General features: G+C 36.1%; 2 protein-coding genes and 1 long non-coding RNA gene across 6 annotated transcripts; 2 read left to right on the forward strand and 1 right to left on the reverse strand.

Annotated features, from left to right (window-relative positions):
* Window positions 1–973: 973 nt before the first annotated feature.
* LOC140814944 (uncharacterized) lies at window positions 974–1,516 on the forward strand. Its single transcript, XR_012114214.1, has 2 exons — window positions 974–1,196; window positions 1,291–1,516. It is a non-coding gene; the product is annotated as an uncharacterized lncRNA (long non-coding RNA).
* A 272-nt stretch (window positions 1,517–1,788) lies between these two features.
* LOC140813765 (uncharacterized) lies at window positions 1,789–7,186 on the forward strand. 2 transcript variants are annotated; one of them, XM_073172478.1, is made up of 5 exons: window positions 1,789–2,189; window positions 2,810–2,868; window positions 3,748–5,095; window positions 5,195–6,976; window positions 7,075–7,186. In XM_073172478.1, the coding sequence occupies exons 3-4, from the start codon at window positions 4,810–4,812 to the stop codon at window positions 6,946–6,948; spliced, it is 2,040 nt and encodes a 679-aa protein (XP_073028579.1). In that variant the 5' UTR covers window positions 1,789–2,189; window positions 2,810–2,868; window positions 3,748–4,809; the 3' UTR covers window positions 6,949–6,976; window positions 7,075–7,186. The 2 variants fall into 2 exon arrangements, with proteins under 2 accessions (XP_073028579.1, XP_073028580.1); XM_073172479.1 differs by lacking the exon at window positions 7,075–7,186 and having other exon boundaries at window positions 1,790–2,189; window positions 5,195–5,968; window positions 6,729–6,791.
* Window positions 7,187–7,555: 369 nt separating this feature from the next.
* LOC140813764 (autophagy-related protein 2-like) lies at window positions 7,556–20,594 on the reverse strand. Of its 3 annotated transcripts, XR_012114006.1 has the most exons (15): window positions 20,026–20,594; window positions 18,596–19,647; window positions 17,971–18,119; window positions 17,116–17,291; window positions 13,753–16,980; window positions 13,553–13,665; window positions 12,487–12,694; window positions 12,154–12,267; window positions 9,530–9,637; window positions 9,313–9,445; window positions 8,825–9,027; window positions 8,394–8,590; window positions 8,191–8,266; window positions 7,992–8,111; window positions 7,556–7,786 (listed from the first exon to the last, which is right to left on the reverse strand). XR_012114006.1 is itself a non-coding variant. In XM_073172476.1 (14 exons), exons 1-13 carry the CDS (start codon window positions 20,227–20,229, stop codon window positions 8,191–8,193), a joined length of 5,961 nt encoding a protein of 1,986 aa, XP_073028577.1. In that variant the 5' UTR covers window positions 20,230–20,594; the 3' UTR covers window positions 7,556–7,786; window positions 8,142–8,190. The 3 variants fall into 3 exon arrangements, 1 of the variants encoding a protein (XP_073028577.1); XM_073172476.1 differs by lacking the exon at window positions 7,992–8,111 and having other exon boundaries at window positions 8,142–8,266; XR_012114007.1 differs by lacking the exons at window positions 7,556–7,786; window positions 7,992–8,111; window positions 8,191–8,266; ... (2 more) ...; window positions 9,313–9,445; window positions 12,487–12,694 and having other exon boundaries at window positions 9,576–9,637.
* Between the last annotated feature and the right edge of the window lie 297 nt (window positions 20,595–20,891).

Consider the following 20,891-nt stretch of genomic DNA (forward strand, 5'->3'; position numbering starts at 1 on the left):
GTCCGAATTGACGAAGAAGTGAGTATTTGATCAATAATTAACGGTTCTATTTTTCATAGCAACACTTTATCGGATTAGCTTTTCGCACAAGATTTATTCAGTTTGATTTACTTTCCTAGTGTGGTTTGCAGGCTACTGCAATATCATGAAAGTTTACACAATACATACAAAATAAACCGACTGCGAGTTCGTTCGTACTAAAAAAAATACTAGTAACCAGCAATGAACGCAAGTTGTACTTGAATTTTTTTGGTGGCAATTTGATGGATAATTATGAGAACGAATAACATAAACATTTAAAGAGAACGTGATATTATAAAGACAAAACCGAAAGAAGTTAGATATATTATTTTTTATCATGGCTCCATTTTCAAACATTGTAAACTTGAAATAAATAATTTAAAAATTGATCCAATGCATGTATCATATAATGTGAAAAAAAAATCCGTATATAAGTGAAAATGAGGGCCCTTTTTGTTTTCGAAACTTTTTAAGTTTTTGGTTAAAATAATTAGCATTATATAACAATAATACACACACAAACACATATTTTTGTGTGTGTGTGTGTGTGTATTATTATATAAATGATACAAGCACATGAAAGAGTACCATTCCCTGTATTCGAAGGCTTATCACATTGCATGTGGAGTCCAAGAATAGGCCAACATATATAACAAGAATACAAACCCCTTTAAGTGTGTGTTAGCTTTCTTGCTAGCTACTGTTGTTTCATGGCATGTTTAAACATGTTCAACAATGATCCACAACAACAGAATCTCTACAACATCACACCAAGAATCTCATTTTCTAACGACTTTGCGGATCAACAGCCCCCGATTAAGCTCGAAAACATCTATAGGGAAGCCCCTGTTTCCTCAGATTTCGAGTTCTCTGTCCCAAATTACACCATGATCTCTGCTGATGAGCTTTTTTCCAAGGGAAATTGGTTCCCACGAAGGAAAACGGCGTAAAAGGTGGCTCTGCTACCCCTAGAGACGAGCTTCTTATTGGTGGTGACGACTACGGAAATGTGTCACCAAGAATAGCCAAAGGGACGAGCCGGTGGAAGGAGAGGTTCGGCCTACACAGATCGAACGTCGTATCTAAGAAAATAGATAAGAATATGGATCGAGGATTAGAAAGAATCGATGAATTGAAGGCACATGAAATGGCTCATGATAATAATGTATTTAAAGGTGAGTGATAGATAATATACAGTTTCTTTTTAATAAGATTATAAAACTGTATAAATTATTGTGCTGAATTTGATTTCGTTTCTTCGTGTTACAGGGGCTTTTTAACTGATGCAGCATGTTTCTTGATCATGGCTAGGAATATTTTTCAAATTTTGATTGGTTTTGGTAACACGAAAAGAATTAAATGTCAGGTCTGGGGTTTCTGCAGAAAGTGTATAAATGTCCGCAGTTCAATATGTATTAATTTGCACCTGTAATTTGGTTTTTGTTTTGTCTATGTATTTTGTGGTATTTTAATGAATATAAGTGTTGGATTTCTATTCCCGGAAGGATTTTTTTGGGTTGATTCTTCGTGTGTAGTCAAGGGGAGGTGGATAATTAAAGTGGAGAAATAATGGGTTTTTGCAAATAAACCTTTTTCATGAATAATAATTATATATATTCATCGTATCCAATAGGTGTTCATATAGATGTGCACTGTAGGTGTGCAGCATATATATATATATATATATATATATATATATATATATATATATATATATATATATATAAAAGAGAGAATAATTTTTTTTTGGCCAGTTTGTGGCAAGTTCCCGGTCAAAAGTAATAACACGTGGCCTACGTTTCTTTGCCCAACAACTCACGAATTTGTGTTGTCAAGAGGAGGGCTTTTCCATAAGGGTTATTGCAACCGGTTCTTTCCACCTCCGGTTTGTGGCGAGTTCCCGGTCAAAAGTAAGTACACGTGGCCTACGTTTCTTTGCCCAACAACTCACGAATTCGTGCTGTCAAGAGGAGGGCTTTTTCATAGGGGTTATTGCAACCGGCTCTTTCCACATCTTCCTTCTTTTCCATTTCTATCTGTTTGTTCCTCTCCCTTCAGCTGCTGCATTTGTTGTTCGTCTCTTTCCAAGCCTGCCTTTGCTTGTGAGTATTTCTCCTTAAAAGCTCCGGTCGCTGCTTCATCGCCGCAGACCCAACCGGTTTTTATAGGTGCGTGTTTCCGTCTGCTTTGTTGTCTTCTACTCCGCTGTTCTTCATATCTTTTCTTCCTGTCGTAGCTATATTAATCGTGCTGCAAATTTCTGCTCGGTCCCACAGACTTCGTTATTTTGGAGTTATTTGGTCTTATGCCTTTGTAGATGCCTTTTTTTATTGTTCAACTGAGTGACTAAAGAATAACACTTTGTCGTGCCTTCGTCTAGGCTTTTAAGATTTTTTGCCTTCCCCTCTGTTTTGTTGTCTTTGCATCTGTTGTTCTTCATGTATTTTCTTCCTTTTGTAGCTATATTAATCGTTCTACAAAGCTTTACTCGGTGCCGTAGGCTTCGTTGCTTTGGAGTCACTTTTCTTATGTTTTCGTAGATGGCTTCTGGTTATCCTTCGCTTGAAGGGAGAGCTTTCGTTTTTTTTTTTTGTAACTTTTGCTTTTTATTTGAGTTACTAATGGAAAAACTTTGTCGCGCTTTCGTCTAGGCTTTTAAAATTATAAGACTTTTTTCTACCTTATTTATTTCTCGTTGTTTATTAACTATGATGTATCTGTTTTTAGCTTTTTTTTTGCCATTGTTTTGAGACTGTAGATGCTTATATTGATTTTGGTTTTCTTCTAGGTCCTTTGCTTTTGGATCAACGGCGTTATCTATTTCTTGGTGTCGAAAACTTTCCCTGGGTGAGTTAATGTTTTTCCTCCTGCCTCAGTTTTGCTTCAATATGTTATTGGCACTTTGCATTCCATGTGTTATTACCTTGCTTAGCCAGCAGGCTTTGTGATTTTGTCCTGATTATAAACGGACTTTAAGCTAAATGATGTTGGCCTCAAGATTTCATTTTTTATTTGTGCAAAACATTAAATCATTTTAACTCTTTTATAAACTCTTGCTTTGAACGATAAAATTGTACAGTTTTTCTTGTTTTGCGCAAACAAACCACTTTGTCTTTCTTATTTTCAACTTCATTATAAATTAAACATAAATTATTTTTTCATTTTTTTAAACAGTAAAGTTTTAAAAAAAACAACTAATATCTAGCTTTTATAAAACACAACACGTAGTTCAAATAAAATTAATAATATAATAACAAAGACTTACACCTATCTACATCTATCTTAAAGTGTCTCCTTTCGACGAATGGCCCTTGCCCAGACTGTTATTTAAACCCATGTATTAAGTAAAATAAAAACCCTGGCCTCGTTGGTTTGGGATTCAAAAGTGTTTCCTGGGTCAGTTGTTGTGCTTTTCCTTGGAGCTTCGTTTTGCCTCAGTTAGTCTTATCATTGTCGTTCTTCTCAAACATTGTGTTGGCTTATTTGCTTTTTAAACGCATTGGATTGGCATGCTCTGTGGAATAAGTCTCCTACCGACTAAATCCCCATGGTTATATGATCTTTGTCTTTCGTTATACGTGAATTCGTGTGTCACCGTGCTTAAGAATACCTGAAATGACGCATGTCTAATTTTCTTTGCAATATACCCGTTCTAAGATAGAAAATCTGAGTATGAGTCAAAGTGTTCTTTTAATTTGTATTTTATTAATATAACTTTCCTTGTAGAATTGCCTGGACACTATTGCAGCAAATTAAAGGTGCAGTCCACCCTCATTGAGGAGTTGCCTACAGGAAAAATGCTAGGTTCTTCAACCCGACCAGGATATAGGTTTGGTTTTCGATTAAGATTTTTCACTGTATATCCTGTTTGGCTTGCAACCTTTCAGAAATTACTCACCTTGCCTATGTGCCATATTGCGCTTTATTTCGTTTTTTTAAACTACATAAATGTTTGTCCTCTTTACACTATAAAAGTTTCCCATGTTTAGTGAGTAATTTTGCCAGTAATGTCACACTCACACAAACAAAATTCCTTAGATGTCAATATGGAAAAAAACACGCCTAAAAGAAAATATGTTTGCTTAGAAGATCGTAGAATGGCAAAAAAATAGCCGGTGAAATAAAAAAAACCAGTTACAAATATGTATGAGCAGTGATACGAATTGTGTTGAGGCAGACTTGTTACAATCTATAGTGAACTGTCCAGACCTGCTACCTGATGTGCCTAACTGTGAATTTTGTGATGCAAAGCGTATTTACTTAGAACCCTCGGCATTCTGTTGTGCCTCGGGAGAAATAAATCTTTTGTTTACAGAAATGCCTTCCGATTTAGTACAATTATATTGTGGTAGTGCTGAAGATGCTAGAGAATTCAATAACTGTGTTCGTAGTTAAAATAATATGTTCGCGTTTACATCACTTGGAGTCCATTGCGACAAATCTTTATCTAGACGAAATGATGGCATTTACACATTCCGTGTACAAGTTCAACTTTATCACTTCATGGATCATTTAATACCGTCAAATAACGAAATTCCCAAAAACTTGCAGTTGTAGAACATGAAATATCGAATCGAATGTGTGTAAGCACAAAGTTTAAAGAAAACCTTATACAAAAATTGATTCATATTTTAGCACTGAACCCATACGCAAGTTTCTTCCGGAGCCTTAATAGCATTAAAAATCTGAGCGAATATAAAATTTCCTTGCAAGCTGACCCTATTATTGACCAACGAAGTCTTACTAAGCCTACAGTGTCTCAAGTTGCTGGAATATGGCTAGAATCTAATGAACATGAACAATGTACAAGCCAACAAACAATGTACAAGCCAACATATACAAGTTTATCCAAAAGATAATCGCCCTCAGATAATCAAACACTACTTTTCTTGTTATGATCCTATGCAATATCCTCTCATATTTCCTAATGGGGAATCTGGTTGGCATCGTAAAATTGCGAGGTTGAATCAAATGCAAAAAAAAATGCGCCCTAAACCGATATGCAGAGGCCAAACCATTTACGACATCCAAAGCTCCACAAATGCTGCACATGGCATACAAACTGAAAACGAAGGTGATTCTAGCTTGTAAATTTTCCAACCATAAAATTAAATTACAGTGCTTCAATGTGTGCATTTACTTATGTTATAAAGTTGTTTTTTTATTCATGTAGATTTGAGCAAGCGCAAAACTCAAAGGTCAACGGTATCATGTCGTGAGTATTACTGTTATAAGTTACAAATAAGAGAAAATGATAAATCTTTTCTATTGCATATTGGAAGGCTTCTTCAACAATATGTAGTTGATATGTACATCAAAATTGAAACATCGAGGTTAGATTTTTTCAGTACTACAGACATACAAAACCGTTTACGAAATGATGCCTATCGTGGTTTACTAGATAGTATTACACAAGGTTGCCAAACGGGCCTCGATGTTGGAAAACGCATAATCTTACCTACGTCATTTATTGGGGGACCTAGAGATATGCGTAAAAGATATATGGATGCTATAACTTTAGTTCAACGTTATGGAAAACCTGATATTTTCTTAACAACAACTTCGAATCCAAATTGGCCAGAAATAAAGGGTTTGTGTTTACCTTTTGATGAAATACAAAACAGGCCTGATTTAACCTCTCGAATATTTCGTGCAAAATTACAAGTTCTAAAAAACGAATTGTTTAACAAAGAAATTTTTGGTCATGTCCTTGCTTATGCTTACGTAATAGAATTCCAAAAACGAGGTTTACCTCATGCGCATTTTCTTCTTATTTTGAATAAAGCTTCAAAATTATTTCATCCTGAAGCATTTGATAGAATCGTTTGTGCTGAATTACCTGATCCGCATGCTCGACCATACCTATTTTCCCTTGTTGTTAAGCATATGATGCATGGACCTTGTGGCTCATTGAATCCAACATGCCCTTGTATGAAAAATAGATCATGTAAGTTTAATTACCCTAAAGAATTCTCCGAGACCACTAAATATGGAACAAATTCATACCCTATATATCGTCGGCGAAATAACAATCATTCCATTACTATTAGGGGGGCACAACTTGATAACCGTTGGGTTGTGCCTTTTAATCCATATCTCTTAGCCAAATTTAATTGTCACATTAATGTTGAAATATGTTCCACTATTCAGGCTCTAAAATATATATACAAATACATTTACAAGGGTCATGATAAGATTCTATATACATTAGTTGCAAATGAGAGCTATCCCGTAGTTGATGAAATTAAAAACTTCCAGTGTGCAAGATGGATTTCACCACCTGAAGCAATTTGGCGTATTTTCAAATTTGAGCTAAATCATATACATCCATCCGTAATATGTTTACCAATTCATTTAGAGAATGAACAAGTAGTTACTTTCCCTTCTAATCAATCTCTTACGAGCATTGCCAACAACTTAACACTCAAAAAAACTATGCTAACACAATTTTTTTTCATGAATGAATACAATGAATATGCAAAAAAAATGAAATGCTTGTATATTGAATTTCCTGAATACTTTACGTGGCATAGTGATTCAAAAGAATGGGAACCACGTAAAAAACAAGAGGTTATAGGGCGGATTTATAGTTGTCGTCCCTCAGATGGTGAAAAATTTTATTTAAAGTTGTTGTTAATGCATGTGCCAAAACCTACCTCTTTTAAATACCTAAGGACAGTCAATGGTGAAACATTTTCTACATTTAGAGAAGCTGCACAAAAGCTAGGTTTAATGGAGGGAGACAACACTGCTGATATGTGTATCCAAGAGGCTGCTACTTACTTACTACATCATGCTTTGCGTCAACTGTTTGCTACTGTCCTTGTTCATTGTAATCCACCCAATCCGAAACAATTGTGGCTAAAATACGAAGATTTTCTTTCCGAAGATTTTGTGCAAAACAAAACTCTGGCTGCCGATTGGTAGCATTCTTCTTTGCATCGCTCACATTCAGGTATACGACTTTTAAATCTGACTCATTGTTTTAACCCCTTTATTTTATTATTTATTATTTATTATTTATTATTTATTATTTATTTTGTTTGTTGGCAGCTCGAAGCAAGTATTAAAAATGGAGATATTCAGGGCTTCCAGTTATGTAATGAGTCAGCAAAACGTGTTTGATCTCTTACGTATAAGAAGAATACCAGGAACTTCGAAGAGGTACAACACACACAAATATATAAGGATCTCGGTTAATCTTTCATTGGTTTGAACTCTTTAACTTTTTGTATCGTAACACCAAAAAATACTGACTAATGCCAAAACATATACAATATAACAAGTGTAAATATTCATTGTATCTATTTGAATATTTGTCATTTGAGCATAAGCTCAGATTTAAGGTACTTTCGGTATCATATATTTTTTTATCTAAATAATTTTTATATACTCGTCTAGAGATAAATATAAATGCTCATATGTTGGACTACAAATCTGGGTAAGACACCTCAAGAATTGAGGTCCCTTTATCTAGTATATATATATACGCCGATGCCATGACTCGAAAGGCTTCCAAAACAACAATTTAGCCACACAGTAAATAAATAGCAATATAGTGGTACCATAAATCGTCACAAGGAGGTCAAATAAAACCCCAATCAATTGAAGCAAATAATTACAAGGTTTTGATTGAATTGTTGTGCTAAAACCATGAATCAATCAATCACAACATATTCACACTACCCACAAGATGCCTTTCTGACTGCAAAAAAATCCCATAAATCGAGTCTCCTGTCTGTACAATATCTTTACATATGTACACCTGGAAACAAGAATATATGTACTGTAAGTTGACATATTCCCCCTCACAAGTCATAAGTTGAGAAATGGAAGAACAGGCTTTTGCTTAGTGTCGACCATGTAATTTTCCGAGTAATATCAAATTAACAAGAAAAATTTCTTAAATATTACATTAGAAGAATTACTAACGAGAGAAGCTATCTTAGAAGGTAGAAATTAGTCATTACCTTTGTATATTAAATGGTGATCTGTGTATCCCGAATGAACAGCATGCTATGTTTTGCAAAAAATACTTGACTAGATGAACAGATCGTTGTTGATATGAACAGATTTCTCCTCTTATTCATCTGCTTATGAATGAAAGGAAAGTAACTAACTTCTCAATCATGTCAATAAGAAACATTAGAATTGTGCTTTTGTGGACACCTATTGCATCGATTCCCGAGGTGGGGCTCTGCCTAAGTACTTTTCTAGTGATTCTCTTTTATGCTCCAGGTCAAGGCTGCACAACCAATAATTAATCGTTATAAGGCTTGATTTATGGGTGGATGGTAATGAGATTGTTGAAGCAAAATAGTCCAGAATTGTCCGGTAAAAAATTAGGGAACCAACGAAGAGAGATTCTGGACCTGTTCCTAAAGCCAAGAAGAGCACAATGGACCGCATGTGCAGCAGCAGAAGCAGGGGCAATAGCTGCTCCTGGACTAGCCCGCACAGCAGTTGCCAAAGCAGAACCCACGCCAGCACCACGCTGGAGTTTTTTCAATGGAGTTTGAATAAGGGCAGAAGCTGATTTTCCTAGGCCATCGGTCATGCTCTGGCAAGCCTGTCATTGAAAAATTCGTCAGATCTTGCTCAAATATACATGAGGATCAGGTAGGTAATACACGATAATTTTGTACTTTTTCAAACTAAGCTGCGGGGAAGAAGTAAGAAGTTTTGTGCATCTATTAATGAACAATAAAGATTTACTTGCATCAGTAGTTGATTTTTTCTCTTGAAACCTGACAAACTAAAAAATAAATCTAGAATTTTTTTAATAATTTTTTTTATTATTAACCTGATGAATTCCTTGTTGGGCATCCTTGGGCTGATTTGTTCTCACAGATGTAGCTACTCTGCTTTCTACTTGCCAGGGTACAGACGGTGGAATACTTGTCAGAATATACTCTGCTTGGAGGAGGATGTTGTGAGCTCCCCCAGCCAGATGTACACCTAGCCCAATGGCTTCAATCGAAATACTTCTAAGAAACGCAATAGTACCTAAATTATCAGCAAGCATGTAAGAGGCGTGAAATATATATATATATATATATATATATATATATATATATATATATATATATATATATATGTCGTTTTTCATCCGAAAGGAAAAAACAAGCCCTAGTTCTGGTGGTCTGGAAAAAAGGTAATGAATAAGCCAAATAAATTTTAAGAGAAAAATGTGTGGAAGACAGACGCATGTAAACAAAAGAAAACTCAAATTAGCCTCTTGTCACCTTAACTCACATCACGAGTCGAAGAGATGTTTTTCACAGTATTTACCTCTCTGCATTCCTTTGATTAACCTATGATCTTTTCTGTAATTCTTCACAGGCAAAGACACCAACTTTGCAGCGCCAGAACCAACAGCAACCAGTGACTTGATAGGAGGGAGGCCTTTCAACAATTTATGAATCTAAGGAAAATGTAAATCGTCAAGTCTCGGTGGATTCACCGTATCAGAATTCATAGAAAGTGAAACAGTAAAATTTTGTTCAACCTGATTTTTAGAAATATCTTCCAACCACTCTCCTAATATTGTTTCACAGACACTGTTCCAGCCATAGAGGCCAGCTCCTTCCACATGTTTGAGTTGCAACTCGACATCCTGCATCAGAAGCCATGAAGATGAAACATTTAATTGGAAAATAAAGTGGGATAAACAGTTTGGCTCTCCAGCTCGTTTAGCTTATTAGTCAAAGAAAAACTCGCATACCCAGGTCCACTCAATAATCAATGACACCACTCAAGGAGAAAAAATACTATGAAGATTATGAGGTTATAACAAATTCATGCAAACAATCAGAGTGGCAAATCTATGCATCGTCCATTATTTAAATTTGCAATAGTTACACGAGTATACGCATTACTACACAGAACTACCCTCAAGAAGCCAGTCATTTAACCATAGTTTTAGCAAAACCATACCAAGATTGATTATGATTTTCACAAATTTCTTGTGAAAACGAGAGACAAAGGGCCTCGTCAGCACCATATCAAACAAAAATTAGGAGCGGGATAATAGATGTCCATATCCATACATCTATCACAAAGCTAGCACGTTTGTTGAGAAAAACTTTAAAGTAGGAATTAATCTGATGTTTGATCTCTCTGATGTTAAATGAATCAGAAAGTTCTGGAGCAAATATTCCATATTTGCGACATGCATGCATATATGCAGTAAAGGGAGTAAACTACAAATGTTAAGTGCCCTGTGTTAAAGAAAACCTTGTTTGAAATGTAAGCACCCAAAGTTGCAAACAAGACGTAAAAACACTAAACTTATTGACAGATACAAGATTTAGCAACGAAAAATTGTAAATGTGGAGAGTAATAAACCAAACAGGTAAAATGAACGTGCAGATCAACACATCTACAAGTTCACAACTCAATGCATGCTGCTTGTTTCTTTTCTCAGAATCCCAGTGCCGGTATACATGGATATTTAGACATGGGGTAAATCATGATACTGACTTAGCAAATGGCAACTATCAATAAGTCCAATGGTTCTATCTGGGAGCCATCGTGTTTTATTTTGTTTCTTTCTTCTACTTATTGGAGAAACATTCTTTAAAAAAAAATGAATAACAAGTGGACATCTATCTGTTTGAGAGTTGAAAATGTTTTTAATAAAACAAAGAAACGAGTGCTTGTTTGGGAAAAATACTCGAAAATAGGTCTTGATTATTTAAATGGCCAAAGAGACCAAGTATTAGATATTTTTTTTTGCGGATATTACTTTTAACTAAGTAAAAATAATCAATAAAATGTTAATATTCGAAATAATTTAAATTTTATAATATATGTTAAATCTAAAATATAAAAAATTGAATAAAATTAAATAAATCAATAATATCCAAGCATAAATATTAAGAAAAAACACGCGAAAAACTATAATTTATTAATTGGATTTACGTAAAAAGATAATTTGTAAATATAAACCACTTAAAGAAAAATTAAGATTAATAATTAAAAAAAATTGGAGAAGTGTGGACAAAATGAACCAGGTAAAAACAGTGATTTTGGTTATGAAGAAAAAAATAAAAAAAATTATATGGTAAGACAATAAACAATAGTATATCAGAAGAAGCTAGACATATGTTTATTTATTTTCCAGAAACATATATATCAGAAGCAACTAATCTAGTTCTGAACTGATCTGGCTATGTTTTCAAATTAACACTATTTTACATAAAATACAATTTGTATATATAAATCACATAAATTCATAAAGTATATTTTAAAAATAAAAAAAAATCAGAAAAGCATGAAATAAATGAAGTACGTAAAAATAACAAAATGCCGTATGATGAGAAACAATAAAAAATATTTTATATGATAAAAATAGTGTTATCAATTGCGGCTGAGGCGGCCGTCTAGGCGGGAGGGGACCATTGACTACACCGCCTTTGCCTTGGGCGGTTTTGTAAGCGGTCAAAGGTGAGGCGGGGAGGGTGAGGCGGGCAAAAGTCAACAAAATTAGACAAAACCTAATTTTTAATACATTATATACTTTCTATTCAAAACATAATAGCCAATTCATTCACCCACATTTAATTTATGCACATATTGCAGGATTATATATAATTACGTATAAAAATAGTAAAAAAAATTCAACAGCCTAGGGGCCAAGACGGTAGGCGGTCACTGACCGCCCCGCTACCACCTACCATCATTTACGGCATTGGGTAAAAACAATAAACAGTAATACATCAGAAGAAAATAATCTAATTACGTTTATTATTTTTCTAGAAAAAGATGTATTTAAGAACTAACTTAGTTCTAACAACCTGTTTATGTAGCTCTAAATAGGAAAGGCGAATGACACATATAGGGCACGACGAATATAACCATAATCTACACGAATGTGTTATCTCTCATAATCTTCTAAAGTTTAGATACACCCAAATCCATGTCAGATTAGTGCAGTAGCCATGCAGAACACCACATACTCATGTTTCGTGAATATCAGAAACTCTGTGGATTCCAGTGTAATAGTTTTCGGCCTCATTAATCAATTAGTTTATCAATTCACTAATTCATGGGATTCTTTCAATTTTGGTGGACCCCAAAAATTAAGCAGCGGATCATTAACATACTTGAAATCAACAAATAAAAAATTACCTTCCAAGGAACAAGGTTAACGAGTTCAACATACTTGCCACCACTCAAAGCAGTTAAGTCGACATGGCAAGGACTATAATCAACTCGAATCAGCAAAGGCCATATATCAAATTTCTGTAAGAAAGCAAAGAATGATGAGCAAGTGACATCGAGAGAGTTAGAATTGAAACAATCAGCTATGCAACATCGATATAAGCAGAGCACATATCACATAGAGAGGGCTAACACCGTCCTTTTCCTGATAAATACAGACACTCAATTGTGTGTCCAGATACCTAGCTATTAACATATGAATTCAAACTAGGCCTACTCAGAAATTATACTCAAACTAGCCTGAAAGTAAGGAAGGAATGCCTCTACACTGATGACTGAACCCAGAATATTGCCACTCGTCTCTGGTTGCTCTTCTGGTTTATCAGAAAAGGAAGAAGTATTGGGGGAGGGTTCACTTGATGAATTATTATTTCCAAAGAAGTTGATGAGAAAATTAAGTTGACTCTGATGAAGATGCAGCCGCATGGGATGTAAAGCAATGCGTAACCTGGCAAGGACATAATAATAAGAAAATAAAGCACCGTATGGGAACAACAAACGTACACACATGGTTAAGATATGGTCACTCAATTCAGCTATTAGGTACGAAATCTTGTACGGATGATATAGAGAAAAAGGGGTGCATCATTCATCAATATCCAAAATTTATAGGAATGCCGTTTGATGATTGACAACATTACCAAACGAATTACACGCAGGGAAAGAACACTTAAGAATTATATGTTCGTGTCATTTTCAAAAGGATAAACTTAAGAGACCAGCTGTGGCACAGGAAGCAGAAATTATCGATTCCACAAGATAATCAATCCTCAAACATAAATACTTCAGATCAGAGAATAAAACTGCTTGAAAACAATTAGCTTGAACTCAGAAGGTTCAACTTATTACAAACAACGTGTCTGCTATCTCTATTTTAATTGCATTTCTTTCATAACCTTCTTTCCACTTCACAGATAATTTATAGAGAATTCTATTTTATGCATCCTATTGAAATGATCTAATTCCATGAGCATGAACATGCGCTTGCAGATCACAACATGCAACTTACATTTCTATGGAGCTTCAATGCAAATTTGTGACAAAATTATGGAGGGGCCACTATTTGGTGCGTATTTATCATTTGAACATGGGCAAAGAACATAAACAGAATGGCTCTTGTAACAATTAAAATTGAATGTGGTGAGGGGATGCCTCATCCTCCCCCATCCCAATCTTGCCCCTCCTTTCACCTTCCTTCTATCTTTTACATTCATTGATTTAACCAATTAAAGCAACAGCAGCGTACTCATCAAAGCCAAGAAATTTAATTAAAGAGAAAAACAAGGGGGTGGGGGACAAATTATACCTGTTCTCTTCTAGAGGAATTGAAGGTTCTGGTTTAACAGCATCTAAATTTAGCTTCACTGCTTTCGAAGAGAACTTTCTTGGATGCTTTTTAGATTGATAATAACCAAGCACCTTAACAATCAGATTAGTTACAAATCAGATAATAGCGCTAACAAAATATTTGATCAGTACAATAAATATCAGTAAATTGAGTAATACCAGCTTCCAAGGTGCATGATCACTTTTGTCATTCAGGCAGATATCATGAACAGTAAGAGAGAGCCTGGATGCAGATATTTCACCATCAGGGTAAAATTTGTATTCAAATCCTATCCCAGACAGTGCAAGTTCAAAGCATATGGTTGCATCCCTTCCAGAAGTCAGTATTGCAGAAGGCCGAGAAATATTCTGAAAGTTGTACCAGTCAGAACCACCATTCATTCTCCAAACAACATTCATATTCTTCAAAATTATGCAACCCTCTGCTTTACCCACATAACCATTATTTGAATCACTTGAAGACGCCTCAATCTCAACAAGTTGCCGAACATTAGACTGCACATTCACTTTTGAAGCATGATTCTCTAAAATTCTAAGTGATGTATCCTCGTACCAGCCACACTTTCCAGTTTGGGCCACTCCAACAGTACCAGACTTGCAATAAAACATGTCAGATGACTGGCTCTTCAAAGATAATTCCGAAAGTGGGCGTAGGTCAGACAAGAAATATTCTTCGATTAACTCAGGGATCTTTTCATCTAATGATGTAGCCATGCTAGCTCGGACTTCAAGAGCCGAAAAATTCCTAGTATGAGGCAGATCCGCAGAGAGATGTTCTACATCTCCACAACTTTGTTCGCCAAAAGAAATATCAGTTGACAACGACCGAAGATGTGGTTCAAAAAATTTAGCTTGGCCATCTGCGTTTACATCCAGCTGAAAGACATCTTCACATATTTCATCCATCAAGTTGCCTGTCTTGGGTTTATTATCTAGACTTGAAGTCCGAGTGTGAGAAACCGATGGAGGAGACTCGTTACCTAAGGTCCTCTCATCCATGTTCTCATGTACCTGTTGAGCATTTATCCACCTATTCTCCAAGTGCACAGCATGTTCTAGCATATCAGGCACAAAAAGTTTTTGCAGTTGGGCAGCCAATCTAACCAACCCCAATGTTGTATCATGGCACGTGTTCAACACGAGGTGTGACTCCTCACATTCTAATTCCCATGCATGGCCATTCTCACAGTTTGTCCTTAGAAGTGCTTCAACATGTGCCTCATGGGCAACTTTGACATAACCAGTCTTCCTAAGATGTTCTGCACTGTAGGTACCACTAACTAACTTAGATTCAGAAACTGTACATAGAAGCAAACCTAGATCTTGAAGTCTAATTTTGTGCTCCCCTGCTGTGCAATCATCTACACTTGTGTTAAAAAGTTTAAAGGAAGATGCTGCCAACAGACAAGCAACGTACAGTTCACCCATAGCTTCACTGGCGTTCATTTCAGAAGATATGACATCTGAACTTTCACCAGCCATCAGTTTTTTAAAGTATGGTTCATAGTTTAAACCAACATCAACCAAATTAAGAACAAAAGAAGATCCACGAATTTCATCCAGACTCTTATCACCTGCTTGATCAGGTTCAGAAGATGGTAGACTAAAGTAAGAAAATATTGTATTGAACCAATCTAGGCGCCCCCCGATGGCAATGAAAGTGGCACTTCTGACAGTAATTGAAGTAAAATTATGACTACCCTCTGGATCCCACAAGTTTATAATTTCTGAACCTGAATACTTAGATGACAAAACATTCGAACCTTCTCCATTACCTCGCCCCATTGTAGAGTCATCACATGATATCAAAAGAAACTCTCTATGTACACCCTTGGTGATTGAACCCCACAGACTGCCCTGACCATGGGACACCCAGAGGAAATTGGCACTCCTTATTCCTCCAATATTTGACACAGAAAGTAATTCAAAATTGTACACTTGGAGTGTCAAACCATGCCAAGAACCAGGAAGTTCCTTAAGTGCAGAGTACTTGACATCACATGCTTGTTCTATGTTAACAGAAAGTGTAATAGAGCCGCATTCCACTAAAACTGATGTTTGAGATGTAGAATCCTCTTCTTCTGTCCGGACTGGATCAGGAACAATGCACGGAAAATGCTCTATCACTTGATTTAGGAGCACAAATATGTTCTCATACTGATCTTTTCCTAGATCAATGGTTATAGGAGGTAATTGTGCATGCAAAAAATATGCAGAGCTCGACCTAATCTCTTGTCGACAATGAGTATCAAAATCAGTAATATCCTTAACAGTGGTTACTGAGGCAAACTCAAAACCTTTTCCACCAGGATTATCTTTACTCCTTGCATTCTCCGGTGGACAAGCCAAAAGCTTGGCTTTCTTTGCAATCCAAGGACCAGTCACAGCACCCTCCTGCCAAAACATACAAATGATAGGCAGATGACCAGTTCCCTTCGTAACAGAAGCGATCTTCTCAACAGCAAATCTGGGCTCCTGCCTGTAGGTTCCACTTCCAACACTCTTATCCACTAAACTTGAGGAGATGTAAAATAAAAATAAATTACCCAAATACAAATGCAAGGAGCATGATGCATCCATAACATCTCTCTTGCTTGTTTCCAAAGGCTTTGTCTTAGCAGACTGATTCTCCATCCCTCCAATTTTGGATGAAACAATGTCAAAAGCAATAAACTGTTCGTCACACAAGTAGTTGCTATAATTTTTATGCCCTCTGAGCGGGAAACAGAGTATTATTCTAGCATTTGGAAAGAATATATGACCCTCCAGGCTTTTCTTAGTCATACTGGATCCCTGTTGAAGTGAAATCTTTCCTTGATCACCCAGAGGCGAGGGCCCGTATCTTTTACTTTCTGATTTCAACACAAAACCACTCTCCAAGGCAGTTTGTTTGATACAACTTGTCATTTCATTCATAAAATCTAACACCATACTGATTAAATCAAAGTTCACCCAGAAAACAAAAGGCGCCAGCTTCAAGGAAAAAGATGTTGGTCCCAGTAACAAGCCACCAGAAGAACCCGAGTTCACTGTGACATGGCACTGACTGATGCCAGAGGTCTGAAGCAACTTTACACTGGCGTCTTTGCCATGAAAATCATTTCTATTCGATATATGACTACAACTATTGTTGTCCCGGATACTCAATGAAATATCAACAAGACAACCACTGCAATGATCTAATCCTTGATATTTACTCGACTTTTTAAAAGTTCGGAGAGCACTTTGTACACCATCTTGCATTTGTTGGATCAAGGAAATTTCACTTTTGGAATTCCCATTACAACCATGAGCCTGGAGACTTTCTGATTCATTCTCGGAATACAAGTGATCGATTACTTGGATATGGTGCACAGTCGATTCAAATTTCATTTCTCGAGGGCGTACCTGTAAACCTTGCAATATATTTATGTTAAAGCGGTAAAATACTGAGAAAATCAAGTTCATCACATATTATTACTAAAATACAGCAAGAGAATGTCGTATAAAAAAATGAGTAATAAAATATCCTGATCCAAATACCTGGAAGACAACCAAGAGGTCCACCAATTGGGCACACACACAACGAATATGAAAAGCAGCATCGCCCTCATCATTCTTGATTTTTGAGGGCTCTTTCTGGTCTTCATCAGTAAAAGAAAAAAGAAGGGATATTTTTGAAATGCTCACATTAAAATTTGTTTCAACATGCTGTTGCTCTGCACCAAGGAGAAGAGAAAGCTATATCAGTTTTCTATGATAAATACAAAACCAAAAAAGCAAAATTTAACAGGCATTCGCATAGGAAGAAAATGTAAAGAAATTAGGGTATGTAGTTCAATTATGAAAACAAAATTGGAAGGCACACCAGCACAACAAAACAAAATCCAAACAAGGTGCACTCCACAACATAATCACTCCATAGCTTCATATGGAGTGTGCATAAAACAATGAATCTCATGCTTAATAAAGCATTTGCAACAATAAGATGATCCAAGTGCCACTGTTTTTTTATAACTGCCAATAGAAAATGTACTCACACCACTTATATTCACGATATTAAACACCAGAGCACCAAAGCAGTGAAGCCAATGGTGCTATCATCTCTATCATCAGTTATCAGTTGATGAGGGAATGCTCGGCAAAGTTAACATCAATCATTCACTGAAATAAATTCAGAACTCCCAACCCACCAAACATATAAATTAACGTTATTCTTCTGTTCACCACATGGCACACCACATTTCACTATCCGACTTCTTCGCTCGCCCACTTAGCCACAAGAGGAGTAAACGAGAAAGTGAAAAAAGGTGAAAAAAGACTAATTCTGAAATCATATATAATCATATGAATTTAAAAAATGAATAGATGCGAAGGTCCGAGACGTAAAGTGCATACCACAGACGACGTGTAACGATCCAGACGCAAGGTTGGATGCAGTAGTTATTGCGCTAAACACAGAACAAGTCCAATTCCACATGCCACTGTTCCCTAAAGCTGATTGTGAATTTCTTAGCCCATCAAAACACTCAAAAAACTGGTCCACGCTGCCAAGAAATGAATAACATATAAGGAAAGTGTTTAAATGGACTAAACTATTGACGAAAAGCTAACATATGATCTGGTGACCAAAAAGCGGACATTTATAGTCTCAATGAAAAACTACAACGAGATTATTTTAATAGCACAGATAAACAAAATGTCACAAGACTTTTCAATTACTAACACATTATACAAGTCATTTAAGTTGGTTGCATTTTCTAATCAAGAACATATGAAAGTGGTCAGATAAGAAGGTTGAAAATTTGGTGATTGGTCCTCTGGCCATTCTGATTTTCCAACTATCTAAGAGTCTGGAACAAAAAGTCTATCTTAGATTTGATAAGGGCATTGTACCTCTCCCACTTTCTCAATTGACAATTGGTCTCTTTTGTCTGTTCCAGACTCGTAGATTGTTTTGTTCTAAAACCATTAGGTTGAGAAAAGATTACAGAAAACTTTAAATGCAAACACAGATACCTACCTTGCTCCAAAGTCTGGTTCTTCGTTATTTCGATCTTTCTGGATTTTACTCACCCAATCAGATATAAGATGGGACTCCGATAGCAGAGCATTTGTTGGTTCTTTCTCCATCACGCAGAAGTTACCAGCAAAGCCTTCATTACTTAACGTCCCCTTGTCAGGAGGTATGCAATAGCTTGGAGCCAACAAACTGTTTGGCAGTCCATGATGATTATGGTCTTGGCATTCTTCACCAATATCTTTGAATAGACCCCACAGAAAGATGAAGCATCTGATGCTGCTAGGTTGAAGTCTTAATTCAAGAGGCTCAATGTTAAGATCTGTGTCCACTTTACAGATATCTAAAGAACCATTTTTCCACGGAATACTTAATTTGAGACTCCCGGAAAAACCTCCTTTTTCTCCAGAAACTATCGTAGTCATGGAACCAGATGAACTGTGTCCTGAAAACCAGTCAACATGAGTTGTTTCGGTGCGAACTTCAGGCGGTGACTGGTGATCAAGACCGTCCATATGAAGCAATTCAAGAACCGCTCCCTGAAATTTCATGAAGTTTGTTAACCGACTAAAGCCAAGAAAATTATGAACTTTGGTGGAACTGCTAGAAGAATAATCTTCACAGATATGTGTTCCACACTCTACTTCACCGATTCGAAGTACCAATGTTTGATCTAATCCTTTTTTATTTTCTTCTTCCAGAAGTGGATCAAATGCTACAATTAGTTTCTTAATTTTCACATGAAAACTGGTTAGCAACCACTTCACCATTTTGGCAATAGTTTTAACTCCTTCATGAACATCTACAACAACATTTGTCATCTCACTGTTCACAACTTCATTTTCTAGATTGCTAGAAACATGGCTGAAACTAGTATGGTCCTTTTTTGGGTCGCTGCAACTTTCGTGTTTATCTTCAGAAACCTTCACTCTTCGTGGAGCAAGAACGACCTCAAGCTCGTCCACTTCGACTCGACAACCACCATCCTTCCAAGGCATAGTCACCTTCAGCGATCCAATGGACCCCTCTTTCACAAAAACTGCTGCTGTCCCTAACTGAAAAATAACAACTATCAATAGCAGTACAATAATTCAAATTCTTCATGCATCCCCAACCTTAACTCGTCCAAACAAAATCCAGAAAATGCACCCTGTGGATCCAAATTCATGGGTGTGGCACTGACGCAGAGCGAATGTACTCAAACTTTTGGGGGATCATTTAAAACTAATGATTACAATCGACTAAACTAGATTCCCGGCAGCAAACCAGCTTCAAACTTATCATCATACATGATTCCATAAACTATATATTCTCTTAAAACTAGAGACACCAAACCAAATTCAGTGCAATAATTGAAAATCAGTACAACACTCCAATAAAGTATTCAAAACAATAAAATAAGGTATTGAACGAACAAAACATATTCCCCCTACCTTATGGTTTATATAATCGACATTTAGCGCAAGATCGGTGAGCTGAATAGTTCCTGCTCTGAGCTGAACATCAAGCTGGTTAAGATCAATATCTCCCAATATAAACTGACCCAACTTTTTCTTCAATAAGAATTTACAAAGACGCTTCACCGCCCAGCGAGAGAACATCGCCTCAGCGGATTTGGCGATACTCCACGTGAACATCTTCCTTATATCTACCTGCAACTCGCTTCAAACCCTTTTGTTATTTCGTGAAAAATAAGGGTTTCAGCGAAGTATATGAACAGCTGAACGAGAACTCTGCATATGAAGGCTTCAGCCTCCATGAAAGCAATATTCAGAAGATAGAAAGAAATCAACACCCGATAGATAAAAGAAGATTCAAACTTTGCCGGGTTTTCGGGGATAAAATAGTTGAGATTAAATCGAGATGACTTGTGTTTCCGGGGAACCCGTGCTTGGAAACGATAATTTCATTGGAAATTCATTTTCTTTAATCTATAACGATGTTGGTTCGTAAACTTCTGATGATTTACTGGGAAGCATCTCGGATGTTTTCCCTACATTTGATCAAGGACATGATAGGAATGAGAGAAAAAATAGAATGAAACGATACATAAAATATTTATAATTATTAATGAATATATAGATTTAAATTAGTTACTATAAGTTAAAGTTTTTATAAATTAAGTAATACCTGAAAATGGGAACGATCATTCTCATTCAAACTGAGAATTAAGTTAAGTAATAACTGAAAAAGAGATTGGTTCAGTCTGAGAAAGAATTGTTGGTCTGGATGAATCAAATCTATAAATATATTACTGAAAAGAGATTGGTTCGTCTGAGAAAGAATTGCTGATCGGGAT

Source organism: Primulina eburnea, chromosome 15, assembly GCF_022965805.1.
Source record: "Primulina eburnea isolate SZY01 chromosome 15, ASM2296580v1, whole genome shotgun sequence".
NCBI classification, from domain to species: Eukaryota; Viridiplantae; Streptophyta; class Magnoliopsida; order Lamiales; family Gesneriaceae; genus Primulina; species Primulina eburnea.

Excerpts from the sequence above, each read along its gene's own strand:
- LOC140813765 (XM_073172478.1), top strand. The coding sequence starts at position 4,810 with ATGAACATGAACAATGTACAAGCCAACAAACAATGTACAAGCCAACAT. Across the intron at positions 5,096-5,194 it reads CATACAAACTGAAAACGAAG|ATTTGAGCAAGCGCAAAACT; the intron begins GTGATTCTAGCT and ends TTATTCATGTAG.
- LOC140813764 (XM_073172476.1), bottom strand. The coding sequence starts at position 20,229 with ATGTTCACGTGGAGTATCGCCAAATCCGCTGAGGCGATGTTCTCTCGC. Across the intron at positions 19,648-20,025 it reads TCGATTATATAAACCATAAG|TTAGGGACAGCAGCAGTTTT; the intron begins GTAGGGGGAATA and ends GTTATTTTTCAG. Across the intron at positions 12,268-12,486 it reads CATTCCTTCCTTACTTTCAG|AAATTTGATATATGGCCTTT; the intron begins GCTAGTTTGAGT and ends GCTTTCTTACAG.